Consider the following 19,765-nt stretch of genomic DNA (forward strand, 5'->3'; position numbering starts at 1 on the left):
CACGCGTATCCCGGCAGTGTGTACGCATGTGCAGGATCAAGTCCATAGGTCTTATGTGACGTTTCTCGAAACCTCTCAAAAACGTCTGCCAAGAGCAGGATGTCCGTCTTCATATAAAGTTCAGAATAATCCTGCAAATTTCGACATCCAAATTTCTCCCAGACTTCCTGAGCACGTTTGTAATCTTTTTTGGTCAACGGTTTGTCATCCAATATGTAATAAAATGCCGAAATAGGAGGCAAAACAGTTTCTTTCAACGTATTCCATCCATTCATATAATCGTAGGGGAAAACGCCTTTTTGTTTCAATATATTGGCTTGCTCCTCCGACAATTCACTAAATTCGAGCTCCAGTATTGGATATTCCGTTAAATTAGCCGCCAGCTTATCCAGGCCACTCGACATAAATCGAAAACTGTCGATGAATCGGAATTTCACCAGGTTGTCATTTAGGTGTAACGTAAAGGAAATATACTTTTCCTTGTTTACAGGTAGCAAGTCGATCGACCCATCACATTTGGCTAGAGCTTTTATTATTATATTTCCGTCATACGACGAAAGATTATGAAATACTACGGGAACGGTGTGACCATCCCTAAATTGGAGATTACAATTTTCGTGTGCGGGTCCCCTGTATTTCCCAGTCAGGTGACAATGGTCTCGAACTTTTTTGTCGTCTTTTTCAAACACCTTCTCGCATATGTGACACAATTTAGACTTGTAAAATTCCATTTTTTGTCCAGCTGTTAGTTCATCCATTGATATATCACACAAGAATACCGTCTCAATGTTCTCAGCTAATTGTTCCATCTCATTGCAGAACCATTCCGCACAATCCTCTCCCGTGTACGACCGATAATATGAAAGGGAGTCGTCATATGAACATTTAAAATAATAGCCCAGAGAGTACGGAACATGGCGCTGATACTTCTCGGTGTCGGATGCTGATTTATCACATTCGGGAACCAAAAAACATTCCGTGTCGGCATAAACAATAAAAGGAACCTTCTCTTTGTACTTAAAGTCCTTGAATTGAACAAAATTCTTGCCTTCTTCGGGAACCCTCGGAATTTCCAAATTTTTGTTTCTCTTCTCACAATCATTGGCGTGCTTCGCTAGCTTGTCCTCGGAATGAAAATAATGCAAGCAACGCTCACAAAAATATTTTCTATAATGATCTTTCGAAAGTTGGGATGATAAAAGCCGAGACATACTTTTGATCCATACATAATGGTACGTAACGGACGTAAAATCGAAGGGGTCTTTTTCGGTAAAATAATGACTTTGTATCTGTAGTAGGTTAACGTGTTTGACCTTTTTATCTTTGGTCAGATAAGCAGGTACAACTTGAAACATATTTGATGATTTTTTCAGCAGCCTATAAACATTCACTGAAACATTATTTTGACCTTCGAATCTTGGAATTTGCCGCAATGTCATTGGAAACTGGACACCTTTAAGATTTAAAACAGACTGGAGAGGGGGGTAAGACGAAATCCTTTTAGCGAATTCTGATGGAGCAGGAAACAGAGCAGAAACCACGGCCCAGGCAAAGCACATTTCATCAGAATTTTGCACGTTAATACAAGCGTGTTTTCTTGCTATCGACTCCGGTAACTTCAGGTAACTTCCGGCGTGAAGTGGATTAAACTTGTTGATATTGACCATTAAATTTAGGATTTTCTTCAACGCCCATCCGGAATCTCGTTCTTGGAACTCCTCTAATTGGGTTTTAATTGGTAATACAACATTTCTGTCAAACCATCGTTGTAAATTAGTATCTTTATAGATTGCTGCGTTCGAAGTTGTAAAATATTTAATTTCCGTCTGGATTTGATCAGCCTTTTGAATTTGAAATTCTCCCCCGAAGACAGCGTTTATCTTAACGGACTGGTCCGTTTTCAGCGCGTTGTTGACACGTCGTCGAAATAGTGCGAAACAGTCTTGGAGGAAACTCTGCACGTCCTTATGTTGAAGGTTAGTTATGACGCCAGTCCTGATGCGCGATTCAAATGTTGAATTAACATCATCCCAGTGAACGCGATCTCTCGCAGTTACGGGTTTACTTCCGGAACCTCTCTTCAGCATTCCTTTAAATTGACTCCGAAACGATTTAACTTGAACCATTTGAGCTACCAGACGTTGTTTTTCTCCCACCGTTTTCGTAGTCCGCATTTCCTTTTGGATTCTTCTTATCGCTTGAGTACATTCTTTCATACCCTGAGCGACATCATCATTTTTAGGAGAAGCCAGTAAAAGAGCCAACAAAGCTCTAATGGCTCCAATAAGCGCTTCGACCACAGACATTTTTTTCACTGTGCCACACACGTACTACAACTCTAAAAGCTAGAGCACAACTGAAAATCCCAATTTGAGTGTCCTGTAAGGTAAACTTTGGACGGACGTAGCACTGAACGCTATTGTGTGGTCCGGGCCTTTGATAGAAGATTTTTTGTGAACTGTTGAGTAGTAACACGGATTCTTTAAAATAAATCGGCCCAACGACACTTGCATAAAATTTATTTACGCCAAATCGTTTATTTAAAGTATCACAAAATTTAATTTTGACAAACTAAACAAAAGTAAAAGTTTCGTTGACATCAAACGTTAATATAGCAGCATCCTATAAAGAAACCACAATAATTTTTATAGATCATTATTGCTAAACTCAAAAATGGTAAATGAATCTTGTTTTTTTACATCAGAATCCTTAATACCCAAAATAAGTCAAAACTTAAGATCAAAAGGTCAAATTAAAATTTGTAGAATATAATTTAACGTTCATAATTCCAACGAAATGTTGTATTCTAAATTTAGTGACTGGGTCAGAATGGTGATGCTTTATTTAATGTGAAATCGCATATCGGATAATTCTACGCATAAGAAAGTCCTCGATATTTTGAAAATATTTAATATTCTCAGTATTCATACCTGGGTTATTTTTTATTTAATCGTTGTGAAAGTATGAAACCATAATGAAACTGTAGGTACTTACCACTTGCTATAATAACACCAGACTTACAGTAGAAAAACGGAGATTGAAATTACTTGCGACTTGATACACACGTCCAATAACAACAGTGGCAATACGAAGACTCTGATAACGCATCCATGCCTGTCCGCGCACGGAAAATTTCTTCATGGTGGGGACGCACGTGCACGCCTTAACACATCGCGTTGGCCGTAACGAGATTGAGGTGCGACTTGCATTCTAGATGATATCGACATGGCGGCAATGAGAATTGGATCCAAGAACAGCAAAAGAAAAAACAAACATGAATATGATATTACAGGATAAGAACGAAAATGTTTACAGTTTTTTGAAATATTTCGGTTATTCATTTCCAAAAATAGTCGGTTTCTTAGTTAACAAATTAAGAGCGGAATGAATGTGGGCTTGTATGGAATGGGCAGCTACTTAGTCGAAAAAATTCTTACCCACAGAAACCATAGTGACCGCCGTCTGACGTACGAGTAAACACGCCTGTCTTCCGAAAAATAAAATGGATTTCATTTGAATATAAGCAGTTAAAAATATAATTCGCATCAATTCGTCAAGACTACTGAACCAACAAAAATACGAAAAATATATCGAAAGCTGATTTGCGTGGCAGTTTATATTCAATTTTTGTTGACGGGACTTTTCGTTGACCATATCTTGTAGATTGCAAGAGCCACGCACCCAACTGTAAATTAGCAAATAACTTACAAACAATTCCTGTTCATAAAAAGAAAACATTCATATATTTAGTAATTAATATGTCAACCCGTTCAAGAAATATAAATCGGCATACTAATAGATGTTTCTCAATATGGAGTCATTGTTAGGCATAACATAAAATGTAAACGAATGAGTTCAATGGATCCAGTGACTCCGCTCGATGGTCTCGGCATTTTTATTTTATGAAAATGATGATATGTACATATAATGTAACCAAAAGAGATCTATATTTACTAATTAAGAGTTCCACCGCACATAACCTCAAACTTTACAATCGCCCGCTTGCGTACGTAACGTACGTACGTCACGGACGACGCCCATTTAAAACACGTACATGACAACGTACTGCATCATAGGCGCCGTTGAAATAAAAATACGTACGTCATAGACGACGCTGATTTTAAAATACAAGCACCTTTTAAATCTGTGGTCGACACAGTGGGCGGGCGACTTTTCTTTTTTTTTGAGAGTACTAAGGCCACGGCAACAGGAATATCGAGGTTGCCGACCAAATAGACTGAGAAGGTAGAACAAGGAGAGGGGAGCCTATTGGATCAAAAAAGAAAGTATATTAAGGTTCAAGTTTATTCCATTATCCGCCCGTCCCTGTCACCTCGACACCGCGCCCCACAACGCGCCATCTGGTGGGGGAGAGGGGTCGCACACACATTACCGCCGCGTTAGATACCCCCCCTCACTCCCCCCCCCCCCCCCCCCCCCCCCAGCCAGAGGGCGCGTTGCGGTGACGCGAAGTCGAGGTGACAGGGAGGAAGCGATGATGTTACCCAGCCGTCGAGTTTCGAAGTGCAAAACACGGCGTGATTTTGTTATTCGACCGCATGTCCCAATGCTTTGTTTAAACGAGCCCAAGGAAACGGATTACTCATCGCGTTGATAATTTAATTTTTAACGCCGCTGCCGCACACCGACGACGCGGCGATCTCACCCGCTGTCACATTTGCGGTGGGCGATGATGTCACCCAGCCAGTTCAACGCGCCTCGTCGACTGAGTCATCGCGTGTCCCAACGCTTTGTTTAAAACGAGACGAAGGCGTGACTCTTCGCGCTGCAATTTATATTCTTTCACATTTTACTGCTGACGCTAACAAAGGACGGACGATGCGCTCTCCCCAGACCAATGCTTCGTTGCCGGGCTACTCGTCCGCGGAGAATTTTTTTTTAATTCGGCACCGCCGGCTAACAAAGGACGGACGACGAGCTCCTCCTCCTCCACCACCGCTCAGTACGACCCAGACCACGGACGACGACGGACGGTGAGCCATTTTTAGGTTAGATCGGCGGGGCGGCCCGTGGTGGCAGGGGGCCGCCAACCACCTCCTCTCGCAGGCGAGATGGGGAGGCAATTCGCCTGCGTGGGTTTCCCGCGAGATTCCAAAAGTGAGGTTATGTCGTCTCCAACTCCTTTGTTTATGGGAGGAGGCGAATCGCCTCCCCATCTCGCCTGCGAGAGGAGGTGGTTGGCGGCCCCCTGCCACCACGGGCCGCCCCGCCGATCTAACCTAAAAATGGCTCACCGTCCGTCGTCGTCCGTGGTCTGGGTCGTACTGAGCGGTGGTGGAGGAGGAGGAGCTCGTCGTCCGTCCTTTGTTAGCCGGCGGTGCCGAATTAAAAAAAAATTCTCCGCGGACGAGTAGCCCGGCAACGAAGCATTGGTCTGGGGAGAGCGCATCGTCCGTCCTTTGTTAGCGTCAGCAGTAAAATGTGAAAGAATATAAATTGCAGCGCGAAGAGTCACGCCTTCGTCTCGTTTTAAACAAAGCGTTGGGACACGCGATGACTCAGTCGACGAGGCGCGTTGAACTGGCTGGGTGACATCATCGCCCACCGCAAATGTGACAGCGGGTGAGATCGCCGCGTCGTCGGTGTGCGGCAGCGGCGTTAAAAATTAAATTATCAACGCGATGAGTAATCCGTTTCCTTGGGCTCGTTTAAACAAAGCATTGGGACATGCGGTCGAATAACAAAATCACGCCGTGTTTTGCACTTCGAAACTCGACGGCTGGGTAACATCATCGCTTCCTCCCTGTCACCTCGACTTCGCGTCACCGCAACGCGCCCTCTGGCTGGGGGGGGGGGGGGGGGAGTGAGGGGGGGTATCTAACGCGGCGGTAATGTGTGTGCGACCCCTCTCCCCCACCAGATGGCGCGTTGTGGGGCGCGGTGTCGAGGTGACAGGGACGGGCGGATAATGGAATAAACTTGAACCTTAATATACTTTCTTTTTTTGATCCAATAGGCTCCCCTCTCCTTGTTCTACCTTCTCAGTCTATTTGGTCGGCAACCTCGATATTCCTGTTGCCGTGGCCTTAGTACTCTCAAAAAAAAAGAAAAGTCGCCCGCCCACTGTGTCGACCACAGATTTAAAAGGTGCTTGTATTTTAAAATCAGCGTCGTCTATGACGTACGTATTTTTATTTCAACGGCGCCTATGATGCAGTACGTTGTCATGTACGTGTTTTAAATGGGCGTCGTCCGTGACGTACGTACGTTACGTACGCAAGCGGGCGATTGTAAAGTTTGAGGTTATGTGCGGTGGAACTCTTAATTAGTAAATATAGATCTCTTTTGGTTACATTATATGTACATATCATCATTTTCATAAAATAAAAATGCCGAGACCATCGAGCGGAGTCACTGGATCCATTGAACTCATTCGTTTACATTTTATGTTATGCCTAACAATGACTCCATATTGAGAAACATCTATTAGTATGCCGATTTATATTTCTTGAACGGGTTGACATATTAATTACTAAATATATGAATGTTTTCTTTTTATGAACAGGAATTGTTTGTAAGTTATTTGCTAATTTACAGTTGGGTGCGTGGCTCTTGCAATCTACAAGATATGGTCAACGAAAAGTCCCGTCAACAAAAATTGAATTTAAACTGCCACGCAAATCAGCTTTCGATATATTTTTCGTATTTTTGTTGGTTCAGTAGTCTTGACGAATTGATGCGAATTATATTTTTAACTGCTTATATTCAAATGAAATCCATTTTATTTTTCGGAAGACAGGCGTGTTTACTCGTACGTCAGACGGCGGTCACTATGGTTTCTGTGGGTAAGAATTTTTTCGACTAAGTAGCTGCCCATTCCATACAAGCCCACATTCATTCCGCTCTTAATTTGTTAACTAAGAAACCGACTATTTTTGGAAATGAATAACCGAAATATTTCAAAAAACTGTAAACATTTTCGTTCTTATCCTGTAATATCATATTCATGTTTGTTTTTTCTTTTGCTGTTCTTGGATCCAATTCTCATTGCCGCCATGTCGATATCATCTAGAATGCAAGTCGCACCTCAATCTCGTTACGGCCAACGCGATGTGTTAAGGCGTGCACGTGCGTCCCCACCATGAAGAAATTTTCCGTGCGCGGACAGGCATGGATGCGTTATCAGAGTCTTCGTATTGCCACTGTTGTTATTGGACGTGTGTATCAAGTCGCAAGTAATTTCAATCTCCGTTTTTCTACTGTAAGTCTGGTGTTATTATAGCAAGTGGTAAGTACCTACAGTTTCATTATGGTTTCATACTTTCACAACGATTAAATAAAAAATAACCCAGGTATGAATACTGAGAATATTAAATATTTTCAAAATATCGAGGACTTTCTTATGCGTAGAATTATCCGATATGCGATTTCACATTAAATAAAGCATCACCATTCTGACCCAGTCACTAAATTTAGAATACAACATTTCGTTGGAATTATGAACGTTAAATTATATTCTACAAATTTTAATTTGACCTTTTGATCTTAAGTTTTGACTTATTTTGGGTATTAAGGATTCTGATGTAAAAAAACAAGATTCATTTACCATTTTTGAGTTTAGCAATAATGATCTATAAAAATTATTGTGGTTTCTTTATAGGATGCTGCTATATTAACGTTTGATGTCAACGAAACTTTTACTTTTGTTTAGTTTGTCAAAATTAAATTTTGTGATACTTTAAATAAACGATTTGGCGTAAATAAATTTTATGCAAGTGTCGTTGGGCCGATTTATTTTAAAGAATCCGTGTTACTACTCAACAGTTCACAAAAAATCTTCTATCAAAGGCCCGGACCACACAATAGCGTTCAGTGCTACGTCCGTCCAAAGTTTACCTTACAGGACACTCAAATTGGGATTTTCAGTTGTGCTCTAGCTTTTAGAGTTGTAGTACGTGTGTGGCACAGTGAAAAAAATGTCTGTGGTCGAAGCGCTTATTGGAGCCATTAGAGCTTTGTTGGCTCTTTTACTGGCTTCTCCTAAAAATGATGATGTCGCTCAGGGTATGAAAGAATGTACTCAAGCGATAAGAAGAATCCAAAAGGAAATGCGGACTACGAAAACGGTGGGAGAAAAACAACGTCTGGTAGCTCAAATGGTTCAAGTTAAATCGTTTCGGAGTCAATTTAAAGGAATGCTGAAGAGAGGTTCCGGAAGTAAACCCGTAACTGCGAGAGATCGCGTTCACTGGGATGATGTTAATTCAACATTTGAATCGCGCATCAGGACTGGCGTCATAACTAACCTTCAACATAAGGACGTGCAGAGTTTCCTCCAAGACTGTTTCGCACTATTTCGACGACGTGTCAACAACGCGCTGAAAACGGACCAGTCCGTTAAGATAAACGCTGTCTTCGGGGGAGAATTTCAAATTCAAAAGGCTGATCAAATCCAGACGGAAATTAAATATTTTACAACTTCGAACGCAGCAATCTATAAAGATACTAATTTACAACGATGGTTTGACAGAAATGTTGTATTACCAATTAAAACCCAATTAGAGGAGTTCCAAGAACGAGATTCCGGATGGGCGTTGAAGAAAATCCTAAATTTAATGGTCAATATCAACAAGTTTAATCCACTTCACGCCGGAAGTTACCTGAAGTTACCGGAGTCGATAGCAAGAAAACACGCTTGTATTAACGTGCAAAATTCTGATGAAATGTGCTTTGCCTGGGCCGTGGTTTCTGCTCTGTTTCCTGCTCCATCAGAATTCGCTAAAAGGATTTCGTCTTACCCCCCTCTCCAGTCTGTTTTAAATCTTAAAGGTGTCCAGTTTCCAATGACATTGCGGCAAATTCCAAGATTCGAAGGTCAAAATAATGTTTCAGTGAATGTTTATAGGCTGCTGAAAAAATCATCAAATATGTTTCAAGTTGTACCTGCTTATCTGACCAAAGATAAAAAGGTCAAACACGTTAACCTACTACAGATACAAAGTCATTATTTTACCGAAAAAGACCCCTTCGATTTTACGTCCGTTACGTACCATTATGTATGGATCAAAAGTATGTCTCGGCTTTTATCATCCCAACTTTCGAAAGATCATTATAGAAAATATTTTTGTGAGCGTTGCTTGCATTATTTTCATTCCGAGGACAAGCTAGCGAAGCACGCCAATGATTGTGAGAAGAGAAACAAAAATTTGGAAATTCCGAGGGTTCCCGAAGAAGGCAAGAATTTTGTTCAATTCAAGGACTTTAAGTACAAAGAGAAGGTTCCTTTTATTGTTTATGCCGACACGGAATGTTTTTTGGTTCCCGAATGTGATAAATCAGCATCCGACACCGAGAAGTATCAGCGCCATGTTCCGTACTCTCTGGGCTATTATTTTAAATGTTCATATGACGACTCCCTTTCATATTATCGGTCGTACACGGGAGAGGATTGTGCGGAATGGTTCTGCAATGAGATGGAACAATTAGCTGAGAACATTGAGACGGTATTCTTGTGTGATATATCAATGGATGAACTAACAGCTGGACAAAAAATGGAATTTTACAAGTCTAAATTGTGTCACATATGCGAGAAGGTGTTTGAAAAAGACGACAAAAAAGTTCGAGACCATTGTCACCTGACTGGGAAATACAGGGGACCCGCACACGAAAATTGTAATCTCCAATTTAGGGATGGTCACACCGTTCCCGTAGTATTTCATAATCTTTCGTCGTATGACGGAAATATAATAATAAAAGCTCTAGCCAAATGTGATGGGTCGATCGACTTGCTACCTGTAAACAAGGAAAAGTATATTTCCTTTACGTTACACCTAAATGACAACCTGGTGAAATTCCGATTCATCGACAGTTTTCGATTTATGTCGAGTGGCCTGGATAAGCTGGCGGCTAATTTAACGGAATATCCAATACTGGAGCTCGAATTTAGTGAATTGTCGGAGGAGCAAGCCAATATATTGAAACAAAAAGGCGTTTTCCCCTACGATTATATGAATGGATGGAATACGTTGAAAGAAACTGTTTTGCCTCCTATTTCGGCATTTTATTACATATTGGATGACAAACCGTTGACCAAAAAAGATTACAAACGTGCTCAGGAAGTCTGGGAGAAATTTGGATGTCGAAATTTGCAGGATTATTCTGAACTTTATATGAAGACGGACATCCTGCTCTTGGCAGACGTTTTTGAGAGGTTTCGAGAAACGTCACATAAGACCTATGGACTTGATCCTGCACATGCGTACACACTGCCGGGATACGCGTGGAGCTGTATGTTGTATAAATTGAAGCAAAAACTCGATCTACTCACTGACGTCGACATGATTTTGTTTATCGAGAAAGGAATGCGAGGAGGCCTTAGTCAGTGCTCCAAACGATATGCGGAAGCCAACAACAAATATATGCACAGCTACGATCCCTCCAAAGTTGATAAATACTTGATGTATTTCGACGTCAATAACCAATACGGGTGGGCAATGTCTCAATACCTACCGTACGGAGGTTTTAATTGGTTGGATGAACAGCAAATCGAAAATCTTGACATTTTAAATATATCCAACGAGTCGGACGTCGGCTACATCTTGGAGGTCGATTTGGAAATACCCAAGGAGTTGCACGACAAATTTGCAGATTTACCTCCATGTCCCGAACATCGCTGCCCTCCAGGATCCGAAAATCAAAAATTACTGACCACCTTATACGACAAACAGGAGTATGTCATTCACTATCGTAATCTGAAACAGGCGCTACAACTGGGAGCTAAGTTAAGAAAGGTACATCGAGCCGTCTCGTTCAGCCAGTCGCCTTGGTTAAAAGCCTATATCGACCTAAACATTGCACTACGTCAGGCTGCCAAAAACGAGTTTGAAAAGAACTTGTTTAAATTGATGATCAATGCTGTGTTTGGAAAAACAATGGAAAACATACGGAACCATTCCAAAGTTAAGCTTGTGAAAAACTGGCAAGGTCGCTACGGTGCGGAAGCTCTGATTGCCCGACCCGAATTTAAAAGTGCAACTATAATTAGTAAAAATCTCGTTCTTATTGAATTAAAAAAATCTGAAATATATTTTAACAAACCTATCTACGTTGGGATGTCAATTATGGAGATAGCCAAGACAACAATTTATGACTTTCACTACAACTACATTCAAGAAAGATTTTCCAATTCCCGAGTTTTATATACCGACACGGATTCTCTTGTTTACGAGATATTATCCATAGACCCGTACGAGATTTTAAAAAAGGATTGTTTCCGGTATTTTGATACATCGGACTATGCGGAGGATAATCCGTACGGTATACCCACAGTCAATAAAAAGGTTCTGGGTATGATGAAGGATGAGAACAATGGGCGAATTATGTCTCATTTTATCGGACTTAGAGCTAAAATGTACGCCACAAAGCTATACAAGACACCGGAGGAAGAGGAGTCCGCAAAACAAGAATTGATGGCTGCAGAAACAGATCGAGAAGCATTTGAACGTGAATTTAAAAACTTGGGTGTAACGAAGAGGATCAAAGGAGTTAAAAAATCCTTCATCAAAACTAAGATAACTTTTGAAGATTTCGTCGATTGTTTGCAAAATTTCGCTGAAAAAAACATATCGCAGAATTTAATAAGAGCGAGCAAACTGGAGTTGCACACAGTATCCCAAAAGAAGATCGGGTTAAGTCCTTGCGATGATAAACGTCGCATATCAAAATCGTCAGTAGAAACGTTACCGTGGGGTCACTATTCGATTATGGAAGAAGAAACTGTCTCCGCTTGATTATAAATGTGTTTTCGGTTTTGCTTTGAAATTTCGTTTTTTTCCTAAAAAATCGAATGAGGTGCGCTTAAGGGCTCAGTTCACGTCTGGCAGCCTCGTTAAATTTTTATTTTAAAAATGCATTAAATATTTTGATCTTTTTCATTATATTTTGGGCATATTTAGAATAAAAATGACCGGAAGTCCTTAATATTTTTCGCTTATTACCTCCAACTACTTTTATTATATTTTCCACTGTCAATAAACAGTTTGACTCCTGTAAATTTGGTTTTTAATTTTGCAACTAACCAGTACCTATAGTACGTGTCTACCGTTAACAGCAAACAGACGACCGATTTGCAAAATGCCTAGTTTGAAAAAGTGTTTATCAATCTAGAAGACATTTATTTAAAGATTAAATGTGCTATTGGATTCAATTTTTCAATATATTCAACTTTATCTCGAACCAATTTGCGATGTCAATGCCTCGCAACCGCAGATAAGAGACTACGGTGCGGTGATATCCTAGTGGGCGGATGGATCGCCTTTGCTTTTAAGGCGCAAAATATATTTGCGTGTGCTATCAGTAATTTTGTTGGGTGTTAATTTTTTTTGCCAAATTACGTCAAGTGAAAGTCGACACGCTTTAAAATTGCATGCGGGAGACTGCACGTCCGAGGCGGTTGTGCGTCAAGTCGTTCCCGTCTGAGCACGTGGACCTTGAGACTCCCACCTGCATGGCTCTCTGGTGACAACATACGTTCAGCGTGTTTATTCAAATATGCGTTTGTGTGCCTTTCGATTTTTAAGTCAATTTTTATTTTTTAATTTAACCATGGACGGGAGAACATGTGAATAAATATATTTAATGTGTATTGTAGACTATATTCAGTGCAATGTCAAGTGCGATATCTATTTCCCTATGACTCTACAACTGATAAGTTTTATGATTTTAATTTACCCTAATACAGTGCGAGTCTTTTTTTTTGTTTTGTTTTTGTGGGTTTCAGTTTTCGTTAATTTTCTCAGTGATTTGTGAATAACAAAAAAAACAATGATCACTTTTTTGGTCAGTTCCTACCTGTTTTTACAATATAATAATCCACTTTTTACGTTGCATAATAATCGAATTAAATTGAAATATATAGTGTTTTTTAAATATCCTTTAAATGACAGGGAATAGAAATGTGACTTTACTTACGTCACTTACTAAAAGTTTTGTTTAAAAAATCTGTTTTATAGGCAACGCGACATATACATATTTTGTTTCTTGTTTGTTCTAGAAAAAACACGATTTCTCCGTTTGACAATAATCCGCGTTTTTACTTGTAAAAATAATCAAATTAAATTGAAGTATATAGTGTTTTTAATGTCTTTTAAATGACAAGAAGTAGAAATGTGAATGTTGGTATGTGTGTGCAACTTTCACACACATTATGTTGGCGCATCCAGCAGGGTGGGTGGTCGACAGAGGGAGACGGTGAGGAGTGTATTTCCTATATAGATTTCTTGAAAGAACGGGAACAAGAACGTCATCAGCAGGAACATCGTTTATGGACGACAAAGTGGACGCAAAAGAAGAAGAAGAAGACCCTTCTGGATAAATATTTGTTATTGTATATAGTTTTCTTTAATTAAACTTGAACACACCGGGTGTACCTGATTATTAAGGCACTATGTATAAGTCACTCGACTTGTTTACCGTCGATCCTATACTCCCGGATCACCGCGTCATCCCGTCCTAGCGTCTCCGTCACCTGCCGGGGTGACGCAGCCGCTGATAGGAATACTGTCAAGAGCGCGCACGCACGACATCTAGCAGCAACGAGACGGAACCGGCGGTACATAATTAGCTCGGCATTAAAGTGACCGTTCAACGACGGACGAATTTCGGGTTCGATCTTCGGCAGGAATAAGATGAGTCATCATTCTCGAGATCAAACACATAATTACACGTTGGTTTTAATATGCTCGTTAGCTCGGCGTTAAAGTCTGCGGTCGACAAGCGACGGATCCCGGGTTCGATCCTCGGTAGACGCGAAAAAAAGGTGAGTCACCTGACTAACACATCTGTTGAGTGGTTGTGAGAGGGTTGTGAAATGGGGGTGTGAGGGTTGGGGGGGTGGTGGGGGATGATGGTTGTGGGAGGGTTTTGAGAGGGGTTGCGGGAGGGGGTTGGGGTTGAGGGAGACGGTTAGTTGGTGCTTAAGAGGGTATGGATCGAATGACCTTGACCGGGACCAATTTCAACTACAATGAACCTTAAATTTTCTTATGGGAATTTACGTGTAAAAACGGCCGAAATTGCTGTTGAACGCAGGTATTATATCTACTGACGCAGGACACGTTCGTGATGTATTTTATTAATAACGCGGTAGGGTGTGAAGTTTCTTCAAAGGGTGACATTATTAGCTTGGCGTTTTACCCATGTCTCCCTCGAAATTCGACAAGCTCAGCCGATTATCGGGGCCGGATAATAGTTAAGATTAAACGCGACGGTCTGTTTATCCGCAGACGATCCTATCGCGGGATTCCGATCGATCGACGTGGTTGTCGCTATAAGCGCGAGTGCGAGGGTAATTCCCCAACCCCCCGAGTTAATGAAGCTCAAATTTCGACGTAAACTTTTGTTTGTCGACGAGAGAAGCGAAGGATTGATAAACAAACGGCGCTTATGAATGAATACGACGAACGTGTTGCGGGTCGAAGACTATTAAATGTCGTTACCATGGTTATTACGAGACGCAAGGTATCGCCATTCTGCTCTGTATATTGATGTTCCCTATAGTGAAGGTTATGGACTTTATGAGTCAGTTAAAAGAAAGAATTAATGTCTCGTTTTTTCATTTGTTCATACTCCCAACAAATGTTCGATTGTTTCTTTCTATTCCATAATTTCCTTTCGCTTCTGTTCTAACGAATACTTATTCCCTCTCACACATAAACCTGCTAATCAACTTTCCTTTCTTCGCGTGCGGCGGTTTGGAAATGATTAAATGTAATGGTTTCTGCTCTATACGCTGTAGTGGCAATGGGAAAGCTAGCACATTATTGTACCCTAAGGTGAAGTTTAAGAACCTTATGAACTGAAGAGCAAAGTAAGAGGAAAATTGAATGTCTCATCTTTGATTCATTTGCTCACATTCTCAACATATGTACGATCTTTTTAATCTACACTTTTGCTCTTCTCTTCTAACAAGCTGATGAACTAAAGCTGATATCAACTTTTTTTTCCTTCATCGGTTCTTTCTGTCTTACGGTATATCGTAGTTCCTTTATCTTTGCAATGTTTACTTGCTTTCTCACATCCTTGGGGCTTTCACTCATTGCCCTTTCATACAAAAAGATAATTACAAAAGTTCTTTTTATGTATCCTTCTATTATTTTCTTCGAAATATGCTCAATAATTGATAATTCAGGCTAGAAAGTGATGTAATAACTTGACGTTTAAAGTTTGCAACAGAATAATGGTTCAACGCCATTTCAGACGAGTAAAATACTTAAATGTGCAAATAAAAATTAAAAATGAGACAGAAAGATTGGACCCGCATTCTTGAAAATATAAAAAAATACTCCATACTAAAAACTCGTATTCTTCGAATCGAGGAATAGAAATTAACAAGGGAGAAAGAATTACATGTGGCCAAATTTCTCAACAGCATTTCCACCAATGAACTTCGGTAATTTTATCCCACCCCTCGTAAGAGATTATGGCATATTATTATTATTCTAACTAACCAAAAACCTGTATGGTTTTAATCTATAGTGATGAAACAAATATATCAAGAAGAATATATTATCAACTCTAACCTTCTCTAATTTCGTATATAACAGCAAGGCCTCAAATATTGGCGGCCGCCTATTGTTTGAAGAATTATTTTGTTAGCCGAAATAGATGAATAAATTTTTTAAGAAATCTGAATATCCGAATCCCTTCAGATATTCCTGAAAGTCGCTATTATATTTGATAGTAAAAATATTGTGAATAAGCACCAAGGAAAAAAAGAAACATATTTCTAGGTTATAATTTTGCATTTTTCCCCATTCTAATTTTGAGCGATAGAAATTGATGGAGAGTAAAAATTTCCGCCCTTCTTTTAATAGATTTAAAAAAAAAAATTATTCAACTTTTGGTTATTTGCACGCAACATTTATATCCCCTAAAACCGATGTAAAACCCAAAACATTTGATAACCAACACCACTGGAAAACAAATTTTAAAGTTTGACCTATTAAAAACTTACAAAGTCGACGAAGTTTCATATTTCAGTTGTCATTTTGTAATGTCGTGACGAAATGGTGCGCATCGTACCTCGTCTAGTTGTGAATAAATTAGACTGAATAGCCGATAATTGATAATATCGCGAGCAAAGCCGTCTTCATGTCGAGAAAGGGTTTAATGCGACGTCTCATTGGCGTCGCTCGAAGTTAGATGCTCGTTACTAGTCCCGGCGCGGTTGCTACACAAAGACTTAATTCATTCGATTACGTAGCTTCGCGCTTGATCGACAAATATGATAATTTGGCATATCTTACCGTAAAGCCTCAGCGTTCCTTCCGCGCGTCCCAGCGAATTCGTAGAGACGCAGTTGTAAGTGCCGATGTCTGCCGGCGAAAACGACCTGATGATGAGCCACATAAACACCTTATAGCCGCTCCTATCTTCGCGTATGGTGTACTTGCTCCTGAAAATAGGGAGGGCGTGTTAGAGATCGTCAAATTTGTAGGGCCGTCTCTCCCCCAATAGGTCCCATAAAACACGGAAATAATCTCATATAATCCGTTTATATCGTGTTTCGGGTGTAAACAATACAGGGGAAGCCTCCGCAACAGAATTATTCGCCATTCGTATACGGCCCGTATATCGAACATAAATTTTTAGATTTAATGCGGAACCCTTAAGCCCTTTTCGGGGAGATTTAGTGGCCACACCACAGCCAGGGCCTCGCATAAAAATTTAAATCTGATGAATTATTACGCACCGCGGGTAAACCTCGAAGACTGTCTTACCGTGGTGGAGGCGTAACTCATCAGGTCTTGGATGGATAGGTCAAGGTCTTCAATTACGCTGGATTTCAGACAGTGACTTATGTTGTTTAAACTACGTAAACCACTCAGGGCAGAGCAAGCAGTTAAATATCTTCAGCACTTAATATAAAATTTACAACGATAAGAATTTTAAAAAGATAAGATATATATATTGTAAGAGACTCAATGTTTCCTAGACTTCCTTTTAGAAGCCGCGTGTTCCAAATGCAGGCACTTTGTAGAACAACACACAAAGAGAGATAGATAAGCCTTTTGAGTACGGCAACCTCTATGTCTTGACATCAGTATCTGAAAAGGGCCACCGAAATCCAAAGAAGTACATTGAAAGGGCTTGGCTTGGGTAATGCGGAAACTAGGCAAATCGCCCATTTTTGGTTCTATTACCTGAGGATGTGTTCAAAAGCAGCGGAAACACTTATGGACAATACGTTTTATAGCTCCTTTAGCACCCAAAATCCAAAACCGTTGAGATATAAAATAGCGCAAGGCCTGCTGTCCACAGTGAAGGTATCTTTTATGAAAATCCTCTATTATAAGATCAGTCAACCTATGTTTGTTGGGAAGCAAAACGGGATGCTTCTGATCGTAATCAAGTTGAGAGTGAGTAAGGCGTCCGCCTACCCTGAGAAGTCCTTGTTCGTCGATGAAAGGAGCAAGCTTTCTTAACGGCTTGGAACAAACACTCTTGTTCGAAAGATTGGAAATGTCTTCATAAAAGGCTTCTGCTTGTACTTGCTTCACAATGCGGAGAAGACTCTGAAATAACTCGTACTCCGTGAAAGGACCCTTTTTAACCACTGAAACCACTTTAAAACGAATGCCAAGAAAACGACGCCAATAAGTAATAAGGTGAAGTATTTTCTGTAAGCATGAATACCTATTCAAAATATCACCAACAGGATTATAGCCTTTTATTACCGTGAGAATGGTCGCTCTTTCTTCTGGTAGTGGTTCGTCCAATTCACCAAGTTCGTGTTTGGGCCACTCTTCGGAGGGACGCGACAACCAAACTGGTCCCGCCCACCATAAGGGACAGTCAACTAAATCAGACGGAAGGACAGGGCGACTCGCAAGGTCAGCTGGATTGTCTTCTGATTTGATGTGAAACCAACGTTCAGGTGCTACATTGTCTTGAATCTGACTCACCCTGTTTGAGACGAAAGTGCGCCAACGACAGGGCGGTGACCTTATCCAACCTAGGACTATAGTCGAGTCAGACCAAGCATAAATATTTTGTACGTCGGGAATGTTGTAGACATTTAAGGCATATTTAAGCAATTTGGAAGCCATTAATGCAGCACTTAATTCCAATTTAGGAAGACTCAATCTCTTCAATGGAGATACTTTACTCTTAGCATAGAGGAGATAAGTAGAAATTTGGCCATCTGGAGACACGAGGCGAGAATAGATACAACTTCTATAACCTAGCTCTGAAGCATCCCCAAAAGCATGGAATTCTAAACTAACATACTTTGAAATAAAACAATAACGGGGTATTTCTAATGCTGACAGACTTGGCAATTCATTTTTGTAGTCGGTCTACCTTTGGGCAATATCTGCGGGCACTTCACTGTCCCAGTCGATACCTCTCGCCCATATTGATTGCATTAGCTGCTTAACTAATAGAGTTATGGGACAAAGTAATCCAATTGGATCAAAAATTCTGGAGATTTCAGAAAGTATAGATCTCTTAGTACATGTCGAGTTGAGAAATTGTATGTCGTATGAGAAGATATCCTTCTCTGGAGACCATCTGAGACCCAAAACCTTCAAGTAAGGATCGGATTTAGTGTCAAGTGCGAGAGGTTTCTGTAGAATATCTGAAGGTATAGTAGCTAAGAAGTCAACACAATTGCTAGACCATTTTCTAAGGAAAAACCCTCATCCAATAGAGCAATAAGTTGTTGTTTGATATCCACAGCATCCTCTAAAGATTTACAAGATACACATATATCATCAACATACACTTGGGACGCTAAAATTGCTGCGGCCCTAGGAAATCTATCTCTACCCTCGGTGGCTAATTGTAAAAGACATCTCAGAGCAAGGAAAGGAGCTGAATTTAATCCGTAGGTTACGGTTTTTAGGCGAAAATCTTGAACAGGTTCTCGAGGGGAGAATCTCCATAAAATACGTTGGTAGTCTTGGTGGCTGTCATTAACAAGTATTTGTCGATACATCATTTTGATATCGGCAGTAAATGCTACAGGAAACCTTCGAAAACTTAACAGAATACTTACAATTTCATTTTGTAGTTTGGGACCAATCAACAAAGTGTCATTCAAAGATCGATCCCGCGGACTGCAAGATGCGTCAAAGACTACGCGCAATGCAGTAGTCGTACTATTCGAATTAGTAACCCCATGGTGAGGGATGTAGAAGTGGCGCTGGGCAACGTCAGAGACAGGAGCAGACACGGGTTCCATATGATCCAGCTCTAAGTATTCCTTCATAAATTTGGAATATATCTCAAATAATGGAGGATCCTTAAGAAGACGGCTATAAAACCTTTTTAGGGCTATGGAGCGTGAGTCAGAAAATAATGGCTCACCACTGGAAAACGGTAGAGTAACGATAAAACGTCCTTCAGGAGTTCGAGAATGAGTCTCGTTAAAAGAAATTTCAGCGGAATCGTCAAGGGTTAATGAAGACTTGCTACTTGGAACTTCCTCCATTTCCCAAAACATTTGAAGAGTTTTATTAATATCCCGGTTTTCTTCCAATAGTGTGCAACAGGAATATGAGGACTTGCTTTTTATACGATCAATTTTACCCATCACTACCCAGCCAAATAATGTATTGAATGCGACAGGTTCCAACTCTTTACCGCACACCTTCTCAGGCAACAAAATTAAAGGGAATAACTCGCACCCGATGAGAGCATCTATAGGTCCAGGAGTATTGTAGGTGTCATCAGAAACGACTAAATTCTCCAAATGTGACCAGTTCTCGCGACTGAAAGATACAGAAGGCATGTAGGAGCAAAT

General features: G+C 40.5%; 1 protein-coding gene across 3 annotated transcripts in view; it reads right to left on the reverse strand.

Moving 5' to 3' along the window:
* The window catches only part of LOC132706666 (lachesin-like), a 358,621-nt gene that overhangs the window by 19,596 nt on the left and 319,260 nt on the right, over positions 1 to 19,765 (reverse strand). For all 3 annotated transcript variants that reach the window (XM_060678141.1, XM_060678142.1, XM_060678140.1), the window contains exon 8: positions 16,266 to 16,414. In XM_060678141.1, coding sequence (XP_060534124.1) covers positions 16,266 to 16,414 — 149 coding nt within the window. The remainder of the gene's footprint in view (positions 1 to 16,265; positions 16,415 to 19,765) is intronic.

Source organism: Cylas formicarius, unplaced genomic scaffold, assembly GCF_029955315.1.
Source record: "Cylas formicarius isolate icCylForm1 unplaced genomic scaffold, icCylForm1.1 PGA_scaffold_8__14_contigs__length_24414737, whole genome shotgun sequence".
NCBI lineage: Eukaryota > Metazoa > Arthropoda > Insecta > Coleoptera > Brentidae > Cylas > Cylas formicarius.